We start from the raw sequence: 17,856 nt of genomic DNA on the forward strand, positions 1-17,856 counted from the left end.
CACACACACACCCTGCTCCAAGAGCCCAGTTCCGTCCTAGCCGGGAAAGTCCTCCCTTCTTAAATGCCCTCTACTCGGGGGCATTTGACCATCAATGACCCCTCTGCCTGCCCCTGTGGCATCCTGGAGTCCTGCCTAATGTCCCCAGTTGCATTTGGAGTCATCTCCCGCACTCCCTGGACACAGAGCATCCCGAGGGATTGCGGGGCACGCTGACAGGCTCTCTGGGCTTAGAAAGGTCTTCATTTTCTGGTCTCTGTGTTTACCACTCCCTCCCCTGTCAGAGGTGTGTGTACACTGTGGCACCCTCGAGGGTGACACCCACCTCCGGTACGACAAGCTTATTTGGTCCCCTCTTGCGGCTGAAACACAGACTCCTCAAAGGCAGGTATTGTTATTAAAATCTCGTTGTTGTTAACTATTAGCCCATGCCCGTCCAGATGGAGCACACCAAACCAACATGGTTCCACATGGAGAGATTTAATGGGAGAACGAGACAAGGGGAAGGGGTGAGAGAAAGAAGAGAAAGAGAAGGAGAGCAGAGGAAGTCTGCCCTTTATTTGGAATGTGACGTAACTATTCCCAGGTGGAGGTGGGAACTGAACCAAAGGAATACTGGGAATGTATGGCCATTGCCATGGCAACGGTGACCAACCGTGGTTGCTGTTGGAGGAAAAGGCAATTCCTGATACCAACAGCAGGGACACTGTCTTGCAGTGAGCCATCCTTGTATTTAAAAACTCTTCAATGTGGGGAATGAATGCATACACGAATGAATGAATGAGTGATGATGAATGAGTGAGTGAATGAATGAATGAATGGAAAACATGAAGCTAAGTCTCTAAGAGGTCACAACTCTCCTGTTAGCATTCATACCATGTCCTGGAGAGCACTGCTTTACAGCCAGTGCTGATGGTGGGAGATTATTCTCAGAGGCCTAGGGCCTCATGATTACCTGTGCTGCTCAGACCAGCTGGGGTCAAAGGAAGGCAGCGTGGAAGGGCCCCTAACACCCCGGCTGTTTATGGAGTGCTGCGGGCACCTGAGGTGGGGCTGTGTAGGGGTGGAGGAGTGGCAGGGAGGAACCTAGGCATGTCCAGACAATGGGGCAGCCGCCCTGCCCTCGTCCTGAAGGGCGCCACGGCATGTTAGAGGTAGGTTTGTGAGAATTCACTGTCATGGATCACAGACTGTCACAGGAGGAGGCTTGCTAGACCGAGACGAGGTAGCTTTGGACTCTAGACCAGCAGATTTGGGGTTCGTCTCCAAAAGCAAAGATGAACACATTCTGAGGGAAAGCAGTATCTATGGACGCGGGCTGAGTGCTGGGCTCCGTGTTAAATGGCTTTTCTGCTCTGAGACTTCGGCAACAGGATGCCCTTCTCCGAGACTGTCACTTTAGAGGCTTCTATTTATCCCTTCTGTCTCCAGCATGGCTCCTTCTCCCTGAGAGGAGAAATTTGAAGGGCCAAAGGGTCATGTCTGCCAAGAAAAGTATCTCTCCATCACACCTACCCATGCTTTGGAGAACTGGTCTACCCCCCTGTTTGAGAGGCTGCCTCTGTTCCACTAAGAATGAAATGCATTGCTAATGTGTCTGTGAGGTATCTGGGGCTGGCTGGGGCTTAGGGTGCTGGGTGGGGCATCTGCGTAGCTCCAGGTAGAGCTTGGAGTGAGAAATGTTCACTGACCATTTCGTCTGGCTGAGAACTAAGGGGTCCCAGACTTTTCAACCCATATCCTTTCCAGGACACCCTTTGAGACAGAACCTGCTGTGCTGCTGGAATGTTCTCCCAGTCCGTCCCAGTAGCTGCCAACCGAGAGTGTGGTGGTGGAGCATGGGAGATGTGGCTTCATTAGGGCCAAGGAAATTTCCATCTCACTTCATCCCTTTTTAAAGTCTCGGTGCCCACACTCGGTTCTTCTCTGTGCTCTCTGGAGCTCCCTTTGCTACGCAGACCGAGGAATGGAGCCAACTACAGAAACACAGTAGACTTTCTCTTCTCTCCAGAAAGAAAAGAGGAGCTGCTACCGTTAAAATAGGCTGGCTTTGGCCCTAGCGTTTTGACAGAGCAGTTCCAGAGGATAAAAGCCCATGCATCTGGGTAGGAGAGCGATTTGGTCTACTTAATTAGCCTGCTGCACTTGGGCATAGGGCCCGTGGGCCTCAACTGGGGCTATTGCTCCAGGCCGTGCAACTTTTAAGAACTGGTAACTCTTTTGCCAGTTCACACTGCAACCCTCCGAGTTACTCTTTATCCCAGAGTCTCCAGTTGAGAGGGAAAGTAGCTTGCCCGACATCAAAGACTTACCACTGGGATTAGGTCAGGATTTGAATTCGTGTCTGTGAACAATGATGCCTCTGGCCTGGGACCAGATGCTTACACAATCATAACTTTCCAAGATCAGGCAGAAACCACTGTGCTTCACCCAGCACCCCATTTACAGATAGGGAGACCCACCCAGTGGGGTCAAGGGTCTTTTCAAGCTCACATAGCAAGTTCGGAATTCTGGTTCCACGCAGAAACTGGGTTCTCCTTGGCAGCAGATGGGCAGATATCCGAGCTCTCTTCTTAAGCCCTGGAAGTTCCCTCTGGCACCAGGACTGCAGAGCTCGCCTGTGGCATCTTTTATCCCCCCCCCCCGATTTCTTGCTGATTTCTTTTCAACGCTGAGCAGGGCTTGGCTGCTAAAAGCAGCCGAGTCATGTTAGGTTATTGCTGTGTGTGGAAAATTAAAAGTTTATCCCTTAACCAGTCTGACCAGTTTCAGGCTGGAGCTAAAAGAGTGTCTGTAGACCAACTCCCTGTGGATCAAGGCTGGACCTGCCTTGGGCGGGGAAGGGGCGTTACCCAGCGAGGTTCGGGCACAAGATGAGCTCCTATAGTGTGCCCACCACAGGGCTACTTGGTTCACAGACTTGCTTCATTGGGCTCGCCAGCCAAACTGCAAAGCAGATACATTCTTGGTCCCTGACCACTGAAACTGGAGAAAAGCTTATTAAATCATGAATTCACTTCCCGGTTGCCACACGTCCTGCACCCAGAGAAATGGTCTCTGACATCCTGGAGAAACTGACCACAAAGAAGGAAAAAAAGCTTCCCGAATGAAATAATCACAGCCCAGGACTGCTGCCTCTCGGGCTCAGCAGATTCAGACCGAGTGGTTTAGGAAGGAGATGTTTGAGCTAAAACCTACAGGACGGGAAAGGACCCTTCGCTCTGCCCTCTGTCCAAACGTTCTTGCTTCTGGGAGAATCTCAGTATGAAGCCATGGGCCCAAGTTCTGCTTCTCTTGTGTGACTTTTGATGTGTCACTTTCCATCTCTGGGAATCAGTGTCCTCTTCTAACGATCAGAGGATCGAACTAGATGAATAATCTCTAAGAAGCCCTTCAATTCAGCTACCGTGAAGTGGTCGCTTGCCCTCTTTCTCAGCTTTCTCAGCACACAAGATGCTCTCATTAAGATAGGTTGTTGTGGGGCGGGGGGCATAGCAGGTTGGAGAGGTGACTCGGTCTATAAAGTGCTGGCTATTCAGCTACAAGGACCCGAGTTCCATCTCCAGCATCCATGTGAAATAAAAGCATGACATCGAGTACCTGTAATCTCAGCGGCAGAGAGGTGAACCCCAAGTACAGTAAGAGACCCTGTCTCAACAAGTATAAAATAAAATAAAACAGTGGAGTCCTCTCTTTTTCCTTAACTGTTCAAGGACCCACCATCATGGATGACACAGTACCAGTCTAACTGTCCTCACCAGGAAGTTCGTGACTAACAGTTTGCTTCAGAGGAAACACACAGTGATGATCTTCACCGCCCGGGGAAAAGCAACAGTACCAAAGACAGGCATACAGGAAAAGCTAGCCACAAAGTCCAAGATGGCGCCAGATGTCGTCTTTGTATTTGAATTCAGAACCCACTTGGTGGCAGGACAGCTGGCTTTGAGTCATCCTTGAGTCTTTGGCTTATGCAAGGGAAAATGAGGCTAAACACAGACTTGCAAGACTTGGTCTTTACTAGAGGAAGACTTCCAGGAAACAATGAAAGGAATGCAGGAACTGGATGAGGAAGATGGGGGGCTGGGGAGAGCCAAGGCCAATGCAGGTGCTGGCGAAAAGCAAAACAGAGTAGAAATTCTGAGTGATTCCTTCTGCTGGGATAGTGCAGATTTCCAAGAAGACAGACTAAAAACTTGCATAAAAAAAAAAAAAAGGCAGTAACTGAGGAAAACACCAAAGGCCAACCTCTGGTAAACATACACACACCAAACACATACACATGTGCCAAGAGAAGAAGCCAACTGTTTTTAATGTTAAAAATTATTTTTAGGGGTTGGGGATTTAGCTCAGTGGTAGAGTGCTTGCCTAGCAAGCGCAAGGCCCTGGGTTCGGTCCCCAGCTCCGAAAAAAAAAATTATCTTTAAAAAATTGGATGGAGGAAATGTGAGCCATAATAATTAATAATATACAATTATCCCCTCTTTTGGCTTCACGTTCCACCCATGCAGTGACTTAGAATCAAGAGAGCTCCAACAGTGTTCAGTGAAAGACTCACCTCTAAAGAAATGTGATTTTGTTTTGGGTTTTTTTGTTGTTGTTGTTGTTCTTGTTTTTTTGTTTTGTTTTTCTGAGACTGGGATTCTCTGTGTAGCCTTGTCTGTGCTGGAACTCCTCAGAGATCTGCCTGCCTCTGCCTCTCGGAGCATTGGAATTAAACGTACAGCCATTGCCTAGCTAAAGAAATCAGTCTTAGGTGTAAAATTGCATGCTGTTCTGATTAGCAGTCCAAGAACTCAGACTTCCTCGGAACTGGACTTCCTCAGAACTGGACCGGTCGTTTCGTACAATGTATCCATTCTATATACGCTGCTCACCTCTTAGTCATTCTGCAGTTGGCTCAAGTATCAGATCGATGAGCTGCCGTGGGTTGCAACACTTACACAAAGTATTCAGTGTTATCTGAGTTTCAGGACATCACCAAGGGCTTGGAATGAATCCTCTGAGAGTCAGTGCTATAGCATAGACCTGCTGTGTAGCTGCAAAGATGTCATCATCAAGCAAAGTGTTTGTCAAGGTCCTCCTGCAAACCATTTGGCAGGTGATGTCATTTAATCCTTGCAATCTGCCAAAGATGTGCATACTATTATCTTCCTTATACAAAGAAAGAAACTGAACCACAGAGAAGCTAACTTCTTGCCCTAAGTCCCACGCTTAAGTATGTGGAAAATAGGGAAGTCTCCACTATCTGCTATGTTGTTCGTGTCTGTACCATTTCTCACACTCTTGTCCCAGTGTACTATATGAGCGAATGTGGTTGAGCTCAAACCACGTGTACAATTTTTTCTGAGGCTTTCTCTCACTATTACATCCTAAGCGTGCGTGTTATGATAGACTCCACAAGCATCCGTTGAATGATGAGAACAGCTGTTTACAAGGGATCACCCAGCATTTAAAAGGGGACACCTTACTCTTTGAAGCATTCAGAGCCTAGATAAGTCCTGACTGTACCTCCCACCCGCTGTGTGGCCTTGGGACAATCTGTTCCTATTGCCAATCCTCATTACTGTTTTTTTTTTCCAGAGCTGAGGACCGAACCCAGGGCCTTGCGCTTGCTAGGCAAGCGCTCTACCACTGAGCTAAATTCCCAACCCTGGCATGGCTGTGTTTTTAAATGTATTTATTGAATGTGTACAGGTGCTATGTATTTTCGTCTGTTCACTTCTATGTGCAGTGCCTCTTGGAGACCAGGAGAGGCATTAGATTCCCTGGGATTAGAATTAACAGACTTTTGTAAGCTACCTTGTGGTGCTAGGATTCGAACCCAGAACCTCTGGAAAGCTGGGCCATCTCTCCAGCCTCCGGCCTCATTATTTCTAACTGACAATAACAGCAATGAAATAGCTGCTTCCTGTGGTTACTGAGAGGCCAAGCAAAGTGATACGCTTTGAAACTCTGTTCAAGTGGCTATGGTAAAGCAAGGGTTTATGGGAATAACCTTTTCTTTTTGTTGTTGTTTTTCTTTTAATTTATTCTTTTCAGGATGCAGAAGTGGGCTCGAATTTAGTCAAGGTGTCATCTACAACAGCAACCGCCCTGAAGGAGAAGGACGACCATGTCTACTGCCAGCCTGAGGTCCTCTACGAAGGTAAGGTACATCTTTTCTCACAAGAGTGTCATAAAGCCCATCTCAGTGATATTTCCCTTCCATGAAGGGACGGGAATAGGCAGAGAAGATTCTTGGAACCCCAGGAAAAAGAATTTGGGAAACTTTTAAAATAGCTTTCAGGGTTGGGGATTTAGCTCAGCGGTAGAGCGCTTGCCTAGCAAGCGCAAGGCCCCGGGTTCGGTCCCCAGCTCCGAAAAAAAAAAAAAATAGCTTTCAACATTTCTGGTCCTTGGATAGATGAGATGTACAATTGATGTATGCGAATGGCTGTGATATATTAAACAGACATCATAGTCTCCTGTGTCTTCCTCTGCACTGTCACAATTCCTACAACGTGGACGTTCTTGGTCCACTGGCCGTAGAGATGCTGATCTATAATACAGAATGTCAAACCACAAGACAGGAGCCACACCCATAGGGCCATGTTCCTCAGCCTTGATGACACGCAGGGCAGGTCTTTGTGGTTGAGCAGTGCTGTAACTGGAGAATGCTCAGAAACATCCCTGGATTCCAAATAGCCCTCACCCTACACCAGAGCCAGCCAAAAGCTCTCCAGGAGGTGCTTCTGTCCCACGAGGCTGAGTTTCTGTGCCCAGTGGACCATAGGGTGTGACACAAAGCCCTTTGTAGACAAATCTGTATTTCATACTCCTATGCGTACAGTGAGGCTAGGTGTAGTGGGGCATGCCTGTCATGCCAGCATCAGGGGGCTGAGGCAGGAGGATTGCTGTGAGTACTAGGCTAGCCTGAGTCACATAGTGTCTCAAACAAACAAACAAACAAACAAAAGTCGTATGCCTACAATCTCAACTCTTGGGAGATGAGGGTGGGGAAGGGAACCTAAGGTTATTCTTTAACTACAAAGTAGCCAGCAAAGGCTTTAAGGGATCTTATCTTGAAACAAACAAACAAACAAACAAACAAACAAAAAGCAAGAACACTGACTAGGCAAAGGGTAATAGAAGTAATGAATGCTGCAGGATGGAGGGTCAGAGGGCAGGCAGTGCTGACCCCATCCAGCATTGCTTCTAAACTTTCTCTTCGGGACACAATGGACACACTCTGTGACCGTCCTATTTGCACTTACCTTACCATATGGACACTTCCCATGATATGAAAATCCTTTTTATAAAGACTATAGTAGGATTCCCTGAATTTATTTTATTCACTTAAAGAAGAGTCCCATTCTGTAGCCCAGGCTGGCTTTGAACTTCTGGCGATACTGTTGCCTCAGTGTCCCCTAGTGCCTGCTCCATCCCAAGCATCACATTTATTTTATATTGTGCGTTGACACTCATCCCCGTGGCTTATGGAGCCTTTTTTCATACCCAGGTGTGCTTACACACACACTCAAACACCGCGTTTTAGCCTCTTAAAAACTGCAGCAGCCTCTGATTTAAATCTGTAATTCTCTGATTTCTATCGTAGATAATTACAGGCACTTAAGCATTTAAAGCCCTCTGGTCTATGGCACTCACTCCTGAACCTTCCGGCAGGGACAGCATCATTATCAGAGGTCCCTCCCTACCTGTGACCACCTTTGATGTCATCTGGGTCTGAATCAAGGCTTAGGGTGGTACTTGGGAACCGTTCCTATGGAATGAGGCCATTTGGCATGCAAAGGGAAGCTCCCCACACCAATGATGGGATTTCACTAGTGTTCTCCTCTTCAGGCCTAGAGCTCCCTCGGATAAATTATGCTCACAACGGGAAGCCATATCGCTACATCTTTGCTGCTGAAGTACAGTGGAGTCCAGTCCCAACCAAGGTACAGATTCCTGTATCCAGGGTATCTCTATGCAGGCAGACTGGCCTTCTCCAGACCCAACTTAATGTCTGCAAAGCAGACTCCTCAGGGCTTAACACTGGGGTAGGAAATACAGGAGAGAAGTCCGGGGGTGGGGATAGTCCTGAAGTAAGAGTTCTGCTCCCATTTGTACGTAGGGAGCCCTGACAATGTGACACTGTGCTGGGATCTGAGGAAGAAGCGATCAGCAGGGAATGCTGTCCCAAGCAGCCGCCTCACCTTCTCCAGCAGGCAGATGTCACAGGAACTTGCAGAATTAGTTTTGTTTTCTAAATAGCTATCTGTCCGTATTAGCATAGTCCAGTGCTGTCCAAAGCGCTGGCCAGACACTATTTTTCTTTGAGACCAACATTTGTATTGACATTTGAAAATGCGGAGCTGGCGAGATGACTCAGGCGGTGAGGGATGTGCTGTCAAGCTTGGCTACCTGAGTTTGATACCGGGAACCCACACGGTAGAGGGAGAAAACCAATTCCTGCCCTCTGGCTGCCACATGCATGCTGTGGTATGGCGCAGTGTTGCAATGATGCATGCCCCACCCCCACACTCTAAAGATGCAAAGAGGAAAAAAATAAGACAATAAATTTAAAATTATTCAATTTCTAAATGGAAAAGATTGAAAGCAAAAAAATTAAGGTGAACACACACACAGACAGAAAGAGAGCGAGACAGAGACAGAGACAGACACAGAGAGAAGCACAAACATGCCCCAAGCCACGCCCATGAATTCTATACCTTACAGGAACAAGCCCATGAGAGCCCATGGGAATTTCCCTCTTTTATTTGTTGTTTTGCTTTGTTTTTTGTTTGGGAAGCTGGGACTCAAATCACAACCTCCGGTGTTCTGGGCTCTGGGTTCTGGGTGTTCTACCATCCAGCTCTAGTCTTAGTCCAGAGCTTTTAATTTTAAAGTAACAAAAGAGTTGTATCATGTTTTAATTAGTGGCATTAAACACCTTAATTATATAATGTAAAACATTGTGAGATAGTGCCAAATACCAGAAAGTTTCAGGACTCTGGCGTCCTAGCCTTCGGTAAGCCAGGAGATCTGTGTTGATTTGGGGGGAGGAAGTTTGACTCTTCCCTTCTTGGGGCCCTGCTGCCTGGGTCAGATGTCACTTGGGGGTGACGTCACAAGTGTAGGTGTGAGGGCTGACTCTCCCCTCAGAGGCCTCCATGCCCTTCTGCTTCTAGGGAGTCATGGTGCTTGCAGACACAGGATCCCATCTTTCTCTTCTCTGTGTATACAGATACTAAAATATGACGTTCTCACCAAGTCCTCCTTAAAGTGGTCCGAGGAGAGCTGCTGGCCTGCAGAGCCTCTGTTTGTCCCCACACCGGGTGCGAAGGATGAGGATGATGGTAAGAGAGGGAGAAGGGAGCCCATGTGACTACACTTACGATTACCCATCGAACAGAGGCGCCACCCAGGAGCATCCCACAGTGGGTTGCCTGATGAGAAGTCTAGGTATGTCTGTGGCAAAACCACCACATTAAAAACTTCCGAGAGGGGTTGGGGATTTAGCTCAGTGGTAGAGCGCTTGCCTAGCAAGCGCAAGGCCCTGGGTTCAGTCCCCAGCTCCGAAAAAAAGAAAAAAGAAGAAGAAGAAGAAAAAAAAAAACCTTCCCGAGACCACACTTACTTCTGATGTTGAGTGCAAGGTCAAGGGCTCCTACCACCAGGTTCTGTAATCCACTAGGACCCCCCCCCCAGAGCTCCCCACCATCCTTTCCCAGTGTATTTGCCTGTAGAGTTAACTTCTGACAACCAAGCATTTCCACACATGAAAGTTCACCTGAGCCTCTGTACCCAGAGATTTTATCGTGGCTCGCTCACATGACATTACAGCTACCCTGAGCAGATGACCTTTAACGTTCGGCCCCTTGCAGGCCAAGCAGAGACCTTGTAGTCCAAGGTCCCATCATAAATCAAACCGTCAGCTGAGCATGGCATGGATGCCTGAGATCTCAACATTTGGGAGGCAGACAGAAGACAAGCAAGGGGTCTATGATCATTCTCAGACAACACAGAGAATTTGAACTACTAAGACCTGGTCTCAAAAGAACAACAGGAACAAGATAGGTGTAGGTTTCCACTTAGTCAAATTGTCTTATCCCCCTTTGCTTCAAAAATACCCTGCCCACAGCCCTGAGGATACCAGGGAAGGTAATAAGCTATGGGTAAGGACACTGCCCAGCCAAGCCAGGGATGGGTCTGCCCACACCTGCAGGGGAGGGCAGGCTGTCCCACTGAGACTGCCGGTTTCTTCCCTCAGGTGGGAGGGAGTGGTTTTCCACCTGGCCTTGACTTCTTTCTGATTGTGGCCTGGCACACAGGCAGGGGGATCCCATGTCACTGTCATCTCTAAGGCAAGGGACTGTTCGCATCCACTCCTACTGAGGCCAGCCCCTGGCTTGGTGGGGCAGCTGCTTCTCACGCCTTCTCCCCATGGGTGTGGAGTGACATTGTCCTCATTTCATCCAGGGGAGGCTCAGGGTGAGACGAGTTGACCAAAGTCACGAGCTCCCTATGCAGAGGTTGGCTTTGAATCCAGGCCAATCTGACATCACTTGTGCTCAAACTACAACAACCCAGGTCCTTCGGGCAGAATCTTGGGCACTTACGAAAAGTTTCCTTACCCTGCTGTACTTGAAAGTGAGCACAGAGAACGGAGAATGTCCCGATTTACAGGCAAAAATTAGGGGTCACCAACATAACCAGGAGATAGATTGGATTCATTCCATGTCACTGCAAGCCAGACATGCATGGCAACCCATGGCTTCGAATCCTAGCATCTGGGAGTTGGAGGTAGGCAGATATGAGTAGCCTGGGCTACGTTGCAAGACCTGTCTCAAAACAAAACAAATATGTCAATGCTTTTGCAATCCAGGAAGTCCCTGCTTCACGGAGTCACTCGACTTAGCCTCCCTGAAGTGGCTGGGTCTCTCCATCCTCGGAGGTTTCGGGCAGTAGGAAAAGGAACCATTCTTCAAAACACATGAAAATGAGCCAAGTGCTCCCAGAATCCACCCTGCAGATCATTCCAGCACCCATGAGGTTGGGGGTTGGTGGGAATTATCTTCACTGCAGATATGAAGAGAGAAGGTTCATGGAGGCAAAGCGACTCTCCCAGAAGTAGGTTTTTCTGATTCGAGGTCTGGGTTTCTCTTCTGCCAACACAGAATGGTGGGTGTCATCTTCCCTCCTGTTTGCATCAAGGATGAGTTAAAAGATGACAGGGAGAAATGTCCTCCAGGTAGAAGCTATGCTTTGAACACTGTTAGGCATCTCTTAGGACTGAGAACGGAGCTCACGGGGAAAGCAGCCATCTAGCGCACACGAAGGCCCTGGATTACACCCTCAGCATTGCAAATGGGAATAAACTGGTTTTTCTGTTGTTGTTTTGTTTTTGTTTTTGTTTTTTTTGTCTTCTTGTAGGAGTCATCTTATCAGCCATCATCTCTACGGATCCCCAAAAGCTGCCTTTTTTACTTATTCTGGATGCGAAAAGTTTTACGGAATTGGCTCGCGCCTCTGTTGATGTGGACATGCACCTGGACCTGCATGGTTTATTTATCCCGGATGCAGACTGGAATGCAGTGAAGCAGACTCCAGCCGAAACACAAGAGGATGAAAATTCAGATCATCCCACAGGTCTGACAGCACCAGGATTGGGCCATGGTGAAAATGACTTCACAGCAGGTCATGGCGGCAAAAGCCTTTAATCCTAGCACTCGAGGCAGAGGCAAGCAGATCTCTGAGTTCAAGGCCAGCCTGGTCTACAACACAAGTTCCAGGACAGCCAGGGATACACAGAGAAATCCTATCTTGAAAACAAAACAAAACAAAAACAAAAGAAAGAAAGACTTCACTGGCAGGACCTCTGGATAGTAACTGTAGTTGTTGACACTGTCAACGTGGACCGCATCTAGGATACCTAAAGAAACAAACTTTTGGGCCTGTCTGTGAGAGAGCTTCTTTATTGTGTTAACTGGGCAAGGAAGATCCAACCTGAATGTGGTAGCATCTATCCCCTGAACAGAGGTCAGGACTGAATAAAAAGGAAAAAGCCTGAAGCAGGATTTTTGCTACTTTGTGGGTTCTTTTACTTCTACCCTTTTCCATCCCTCTTCTTCCAACCTTTCAACCCCCTAATATTAGAAAGAAGAAATGATAGAGGGGAAAGGACTGATTAGAGGCATTAAGAATATCTAATTTCCTTTTTTTTCTCTTCTTACATGACTATATGACAAACAACAACCATCAGCAGTCAACAACCAACAACCAACAACAACCACCACAATCAACAACCACCATAACCAACAACAACCACCACATCCAACAACCACCACAACCAACAACAACCACCACAATCAATAAAAACAATCAACAGCCAACAACAACTACCACAACCAACACCAACAAACAAACAACAACAACAACAACCACAACCAACAACAACAAACAACCACCACAACCAACAACAACCAACCAATAACAACCACCACAACCAACAACAAACAACAATCAACAACTAACAACCAACAACAAACAGCCATCAACAACCAACAACGACCACCACAACCAACAACAACCAACAGCAACCACTATATCCAATAACCAACAACCAACAACAACCATCACAACCAACAACAACCACTATATCCAATAATCAACAACCAACAACAACCATCATAACCAACAACAACCACCACAACCAACAAACAGCCACCAACAAACAACAAACAGCCACCACAATCAACAACAAGCAACAACTAACAATAGTAAACAACAATAAATAACAACAAACAACAACAAACAATTAATTACAACCAACAACAACCACTACATCCAACAACCACTACAACCAACAACAACCACCACCACCAAAAACAACAATCAACAACAACAATCAACAAAGATAAACAACAATAAAAAACAACAACAAACAATGAACAATAACTCACCTCTGGGGCCCTACATCCTCTGCAAAGTCCTCAGAATTCCAAACATTACACACGCACGGAAATGATCTGCAGCTGGCAAAACCAAGCCCCTGCTAGAGCATGAGGCAAACCATAGTCACCTACTTTAAGGCAGCCCCATAGCTCCACACCTTGGATTAAAAATAAAACATATTCCCATAATATTTCTGTATTAAAAAAAACCAAAATTCTCACTGCAAAAGTCACTTGAGCACCAGGACTCATTACTCTCAGCTTCAGACTGTGCATGAATCAGCTGTCTCATGTTCCTGACGCTGTGCCTTCCCACCGTGATAGACTGTACCCTGGTCCTGTGAGTCAACATAAGCCTATCCTCCCTTAAGTAGCTTTTGTCAGTTATCGTGTCCCAGGAGTGGGAAAAGTAAGTAAGCATGCACCTTTCTGTTGTTGGAGATGGTCATCCTCCTGTTATTCTCTGTGCAAATGCTGCAATAAACCACAGAGACAGCTCCAGTTCCATTTTATTAGAATCCTTGTTGAAAGAGCAAGTATTTACCAGTCACTTCTAGTCTTATTTAAGAAAGCCCCTTCTTTTCTTAGAAAGGCCCTGAGGAACCGGGAAGATGCATCGGTGGGTGAGAGAACCTGAGTTCAGGCACTTGCCCCCCATTCCCCATAGCTACCCACGTAAAAGCTGGGCGTGGCATTGTATGTCTAGATCCCAGGTTCTCAGGAGACAGAGGCAGGAGCTTGAGGGCCAAAGAGTCAAACCAAATAGGCATTCTCAGCAGTGAGGGACCGTGTCTCAGGAAATAAGGGGGAGCATAATGAAGGGAAATACCCAGTGTCCTCTTCTAGTCTACACATACATATGCACATGTGCTCAAGTGCACACACAGACAGGTAAATACACTTGAAAAAGACCTTGACTATAAATCAAGAATTATATTAATCACACTATCACTGTTCTTGGAACAAGCAGCCACGAACGTGAGGAAAGGTGGTGGGATCATCCTGGCTTCTCCATCCACTCCCTTCTTTCTAATGGACCGAATCATGGGCATGGCCTTCTGGCTTTCCCAGGCATGCCGGTTCATAAGTCATGTGACCAGAAGGGCACGGTGCTCTGTGGTCATTCCACGCAAGAGGGAACAGAATATAAAAGAGAAAAAAAAAAAAACAACTTGAAAGTCTGTTGAGAGCTTATTTGATTTTTATGTGGCTGCCTCTACCAGTTCTTTGGAGCCTGTAAAGTATGGCTGCAGTCTCACCCTCCCGGGCCTGTAAGAAGTCCAATTGTATGATCAGTGGCTGCAGGGTTTCTAATGGAACCCCTCTCTGCAAGAGGGGGTCACTGAACTGGTATTGGCTTGATGAGCCGTGGCAGAAGGGTCAGCGTTCAGGGTGGAAGACCAAGCCCAGGCTGGCCTGAAAACCAACCTGAGCCACATCAGTGTCTGAAGGGAAAGGGGGTGGGGGGTGTCCTGAGCTATTTGCACTTCAAGGTGGAGCAGATATGTGGAGTGGAGCAGGAGAGCCCCAAGCAAGACAATGGCTAAAATGGAGGAGCTTGGAAACAAGCCAGGTGGCTTCCCACCTGATTGCTGCAAGCCCCGTGGTCATCGGAGCCTCGACCGTTAGAGTCTAGTGGGTACCCAAAGCACAGGTCAAATCCCCACAGGTAAAACTCGTACATGTGTATGTGTGTGCATGAGTGTGTGGGTACTTTCCTTTGTTTCCCATCATAGTCAAGTACTGTGTGGTCCATCACAAGGATCCCCACGAGACTGTCCCTCCAACCTCCTGTCCCTACACCCTGGCAACCGCCACCTGTAGGATTTTGTCATTTCAGAAAGTTATCTAAAAACCAGTATCATGGCCCACACCTGTAGTCCTAGCATTTGGGAAGCTGAGGCAGGAGAATTGCCATGAGTTTGAGGCCATCCTAGGCTAAAGAAGGAGACTTTATTTGAAAGAGTGACAGGTGGGAGAAGAGGAAGAAGAGGAGGAGGGGAGGAGGAAGAGGGGGAAAGAAGGGGGAGGAGGAAGGAGAGGGGAAGGGAAGGTCCTATAAATGAATCCTGCTGTGTTAACTCTTTTGAGGTTGGCCCTGTGGAGACTCCTCAGGCTGCAGCATTAAGTTTGCTGCTCTGTTCCTAACACCTCAATACCGCCTGGTGTGATGTAGATACTCAACAAGTGTTTGTTAAATGAATGCATGAGCAGTGAGTCAATAATTCCTCTAGCAAACATTCAACTCCACAGCCCCCTAAGAGACAAGACATTTCCCTAAAGAGAGGCTGGGAGCTGGGAAGACAGACCACACACACATACACACAGAACCTGGGTCAACACACAGTTACCCACTGACTTCCCTTTCCTGAAAGTCCCTGATCTATGCTGCCCCTCACGCCCACCGTACACATCCTGGTCTCACCAGCCCCTTCTGTTTTCCTCACCCTGTCCATCTCACCCTTAGTTTATAGTTGTCATGGATGGGGCAGGGGGTGGCATGAAGACCACTGGAGCCCTTCCCTACCATCTATGTCCCTTGGGAATCTCAGCCCTTCAGGCTGGATGGTTGGAAATGTCAGCTTACAGCAGCCTGAAGGAGATGCGATCAGAGCCTGGGCTTGGGTGGCAGGAGTGGAAGGGAGGTGACAGATGTGACAGTGCTCACCCACTCCTGCTCCTGCTTTAAATGTTTGAGGGTAGAGTGGAATGTAAGGCAGTTGCATCCCCACCCCCATGCTCTCAGATTGCCAAACAGAGGCCAGACCTAATCTGAGAAAAGGGCCCAGTTCTGCAGGGAGGAAACAACCAACGTTGGTTTGTTGACCTTATTTAAGATGACAGCTGGAATACCATACTGGTGAGGGAGGCTGGCACACCAGGTCCTGTTCTCTCCATTTCAAACAAAACTCCAAAGCTTGATGACAGGATATCTGATTTGTCTGGGTCCAGGGTTCTATAATCCTGTTACATTTCGTACATGCACAGGCCAGGCCACTTAGCCGAGAGCTCCCTCCCTGAGTCTTCTTTCTCCAAAGGACCACAAAATAACCCTTTTCTCCTCCGGGACTTCCTGGTTATGAAGTGTGTGGGTGGGCAAGATGAACAAACAGGAAGTTTGGGGAGAGAAGTATCTCTGAGTTTGTTTACTGCTTTCATCCAGAGCCACTTCCTGGAGCGTTCTAAGTCCTGAGTGTCAGGTGCAGGAAAGGCTCACGGGTGTTTGTTGTGTCTACCACATGTCTCCCTAGTGTGACTCCGGTGCTGGGACAAGCTGGATGTGTCATCTGGGTGAAATCAACTCGGGAGAAACCGTCATGCCTTTGAGCCACATGTGCAGTATTGATTCATCCATGGTTCCTGGGGACCCAAGTTACCGGTGCAGGGCTCACAGCTTTGAACAGACTGCTGGTCCAGGTTAAGCCAAAACCCCTTTGACTCTTTCTAACACTGTCTAAAGATCTCTTGGGTAGTTTTTAGATGTCCAGAATCTTTCCTGTGGCAGATTAGGACACACAATAAAAAAGCCCTCACCATCAATACTGCCTGGTAACTTCTGATACCATTTGACACCACGTGACAGCAATGTCACCTTGGGGCCTCCATGCCTCATCTCCCCTCTGGAAGTTTAAACTCATAGCCACTATCACAGAGGGCCATCTTGAGAAGCAGCCTTCAAAGGCTGAGTCCCAGCCAAGATGCAGGGTATTCTCTTGGACAGAGGATCTAAGTGAGGTGTGCAGCACTGAATCCAGGCAGGCTAGACATGCGCAAGGTTCCCTCTTCCTGGTGATTGGATGAAGCATCCAGGATGGGTGGGACTTCCGGAGACGGCGGCTCCTGCAGGTGGAGACTGCGGCTTGGGACTAGGATAGAAGTTAAAGTGGAAGAGCTTGAAGGGGCTCAAGACCCCATATGAACAACAATGCCAACAAACCATAGCTTCTAGGGACTAAGCCACTAAAAGACAAATGGTTCTGCAAACTCAAGGTAAAGAAACCATAGGAAGTGGGGGAAGCCCTTGGTGCCAAGAGATGAAGGATTGTTGGGGGTGTGAGTTCTCTGATTATAAATATAGAATGGGGGGTTGGGATTTGGCTCAGTGGAATAACAATCAAAATGTAAATAAGAAATACTCAAGTTGGAGGGAGAGGGAGGGGAGGGGGAGAGGAGGGGGAGGAGGAGGAGGAGGAGGTTGTTGTTAAAGTGGATGCCTGAATGAAAGAACAAAGTTCCCAAGAAAGAGCCATAGGAAGGGGAGGAGGTAGATAAAGGAGTGTGTGTGTGAGTTCTCTGATTATAAATTCCTGTGTGTTCACTGTAGAAATCCTAGCTAGATTAAAATAAGATGAGAGAGACAACCAGAATCCCAAGATCCAACGAAAACCAGTGGAAGCATTCTGGTGTGTTTTCTATAGCTTTTGTTTGGGTGCAGGCTAGCGATCTATTTATTAGCAACAAGTCAGCTTGAAAACCTTCCATTGTTTTGCACTTAACAGGTTGCTACCTTCTTTTCATGGGTTCATGTTATCCCTCTTTGGGACGTGGCAGCTTGGGTAGCATGTCCCATCCTATGCTTTAAGTCATTTCAAATTTCTCTGTTGTAACCTGCATGTTCTAGAGTTCTTCCCTTGCCTGATATGCAAATGATTGACATTGTTTCCCTTTTTAAAAAAAATTGTCTGCACAAGATTAATCCGGTCAGCTTTACCACTTGGATCATGAGGGGGGATCCTGAGTCCCCACCCCTTAATGAGGAGCTATTGACAGGTGATGGCTGCTATAGGAGGGAGAGTGGTTTTCTTTCAGGGTGTGGCCCTTGGTCCGTGACTATGCTCCTCCCATGGATGGCCCTACACCCAGAAGTATATGAGCAGCACAGACTGGATTCTGTGCCTTATAAAAGGAGGGAGTTGGGTGTGGA

The 17,856-nt window shown here is 47.5% G+C and overlaps 1 protein-coding gene and 1 pseudogene across 1 annotated transcript in view; both read left to right on the plus strand.

The window, feature by feature from the left end:
* The window catches only part of Bco1 (beta-carotene oxygenase 1), a 36,123-nt gene extending 24,067 nt beyond the window's left edge, over nucleotides 1-12,056 (plus strand). Inside the window, exons 8-11 of the mRNA XM_032888063.1 lie at nucleotides 6,040-6,145; nucleotides 7,840-7,934; nucleotides 9,224-9,335; nucleotides 11,413-12,056. Coding sequence (XP_032743954.1) covers nucleotides 6,040-6,145; nucleotides 7,840-7,934; nucleotides 9,224-9,335; nucleotides 11,413-11,699 — 600 coding nt within the window. The 3' untranslated portion in view covers nucleotides 11,700-12,056. The remainder of the gene's footprint in view (nucleotides 1-6,039; nucleotides 6,146-7,839; nucleotides 7,935-9,223; nucleotides 9,336-11,412) is intronic.
* LOC116886578 lies at nucleotides 622-5,318 on the plus strand (annotated as a pseudogene).
* Nucleotides 12,057-17,856: the final 5,800 nt, after the last annotated feature.

The sequence above is a fragment of the Rattus rattus genome, chromosome 17, assembly GCF_011064425.1.
Source record: "Rattus rattus isolate New Zealand chromosome 17, Rrattus_CSIRO_v1, whole genome shotgun sequence".
Lineage (NCBI taxonomy): Eukaryota > Metazoa > Chordata > Mammalia > Rodentia > Muridae > Rattus > Rattus rattus.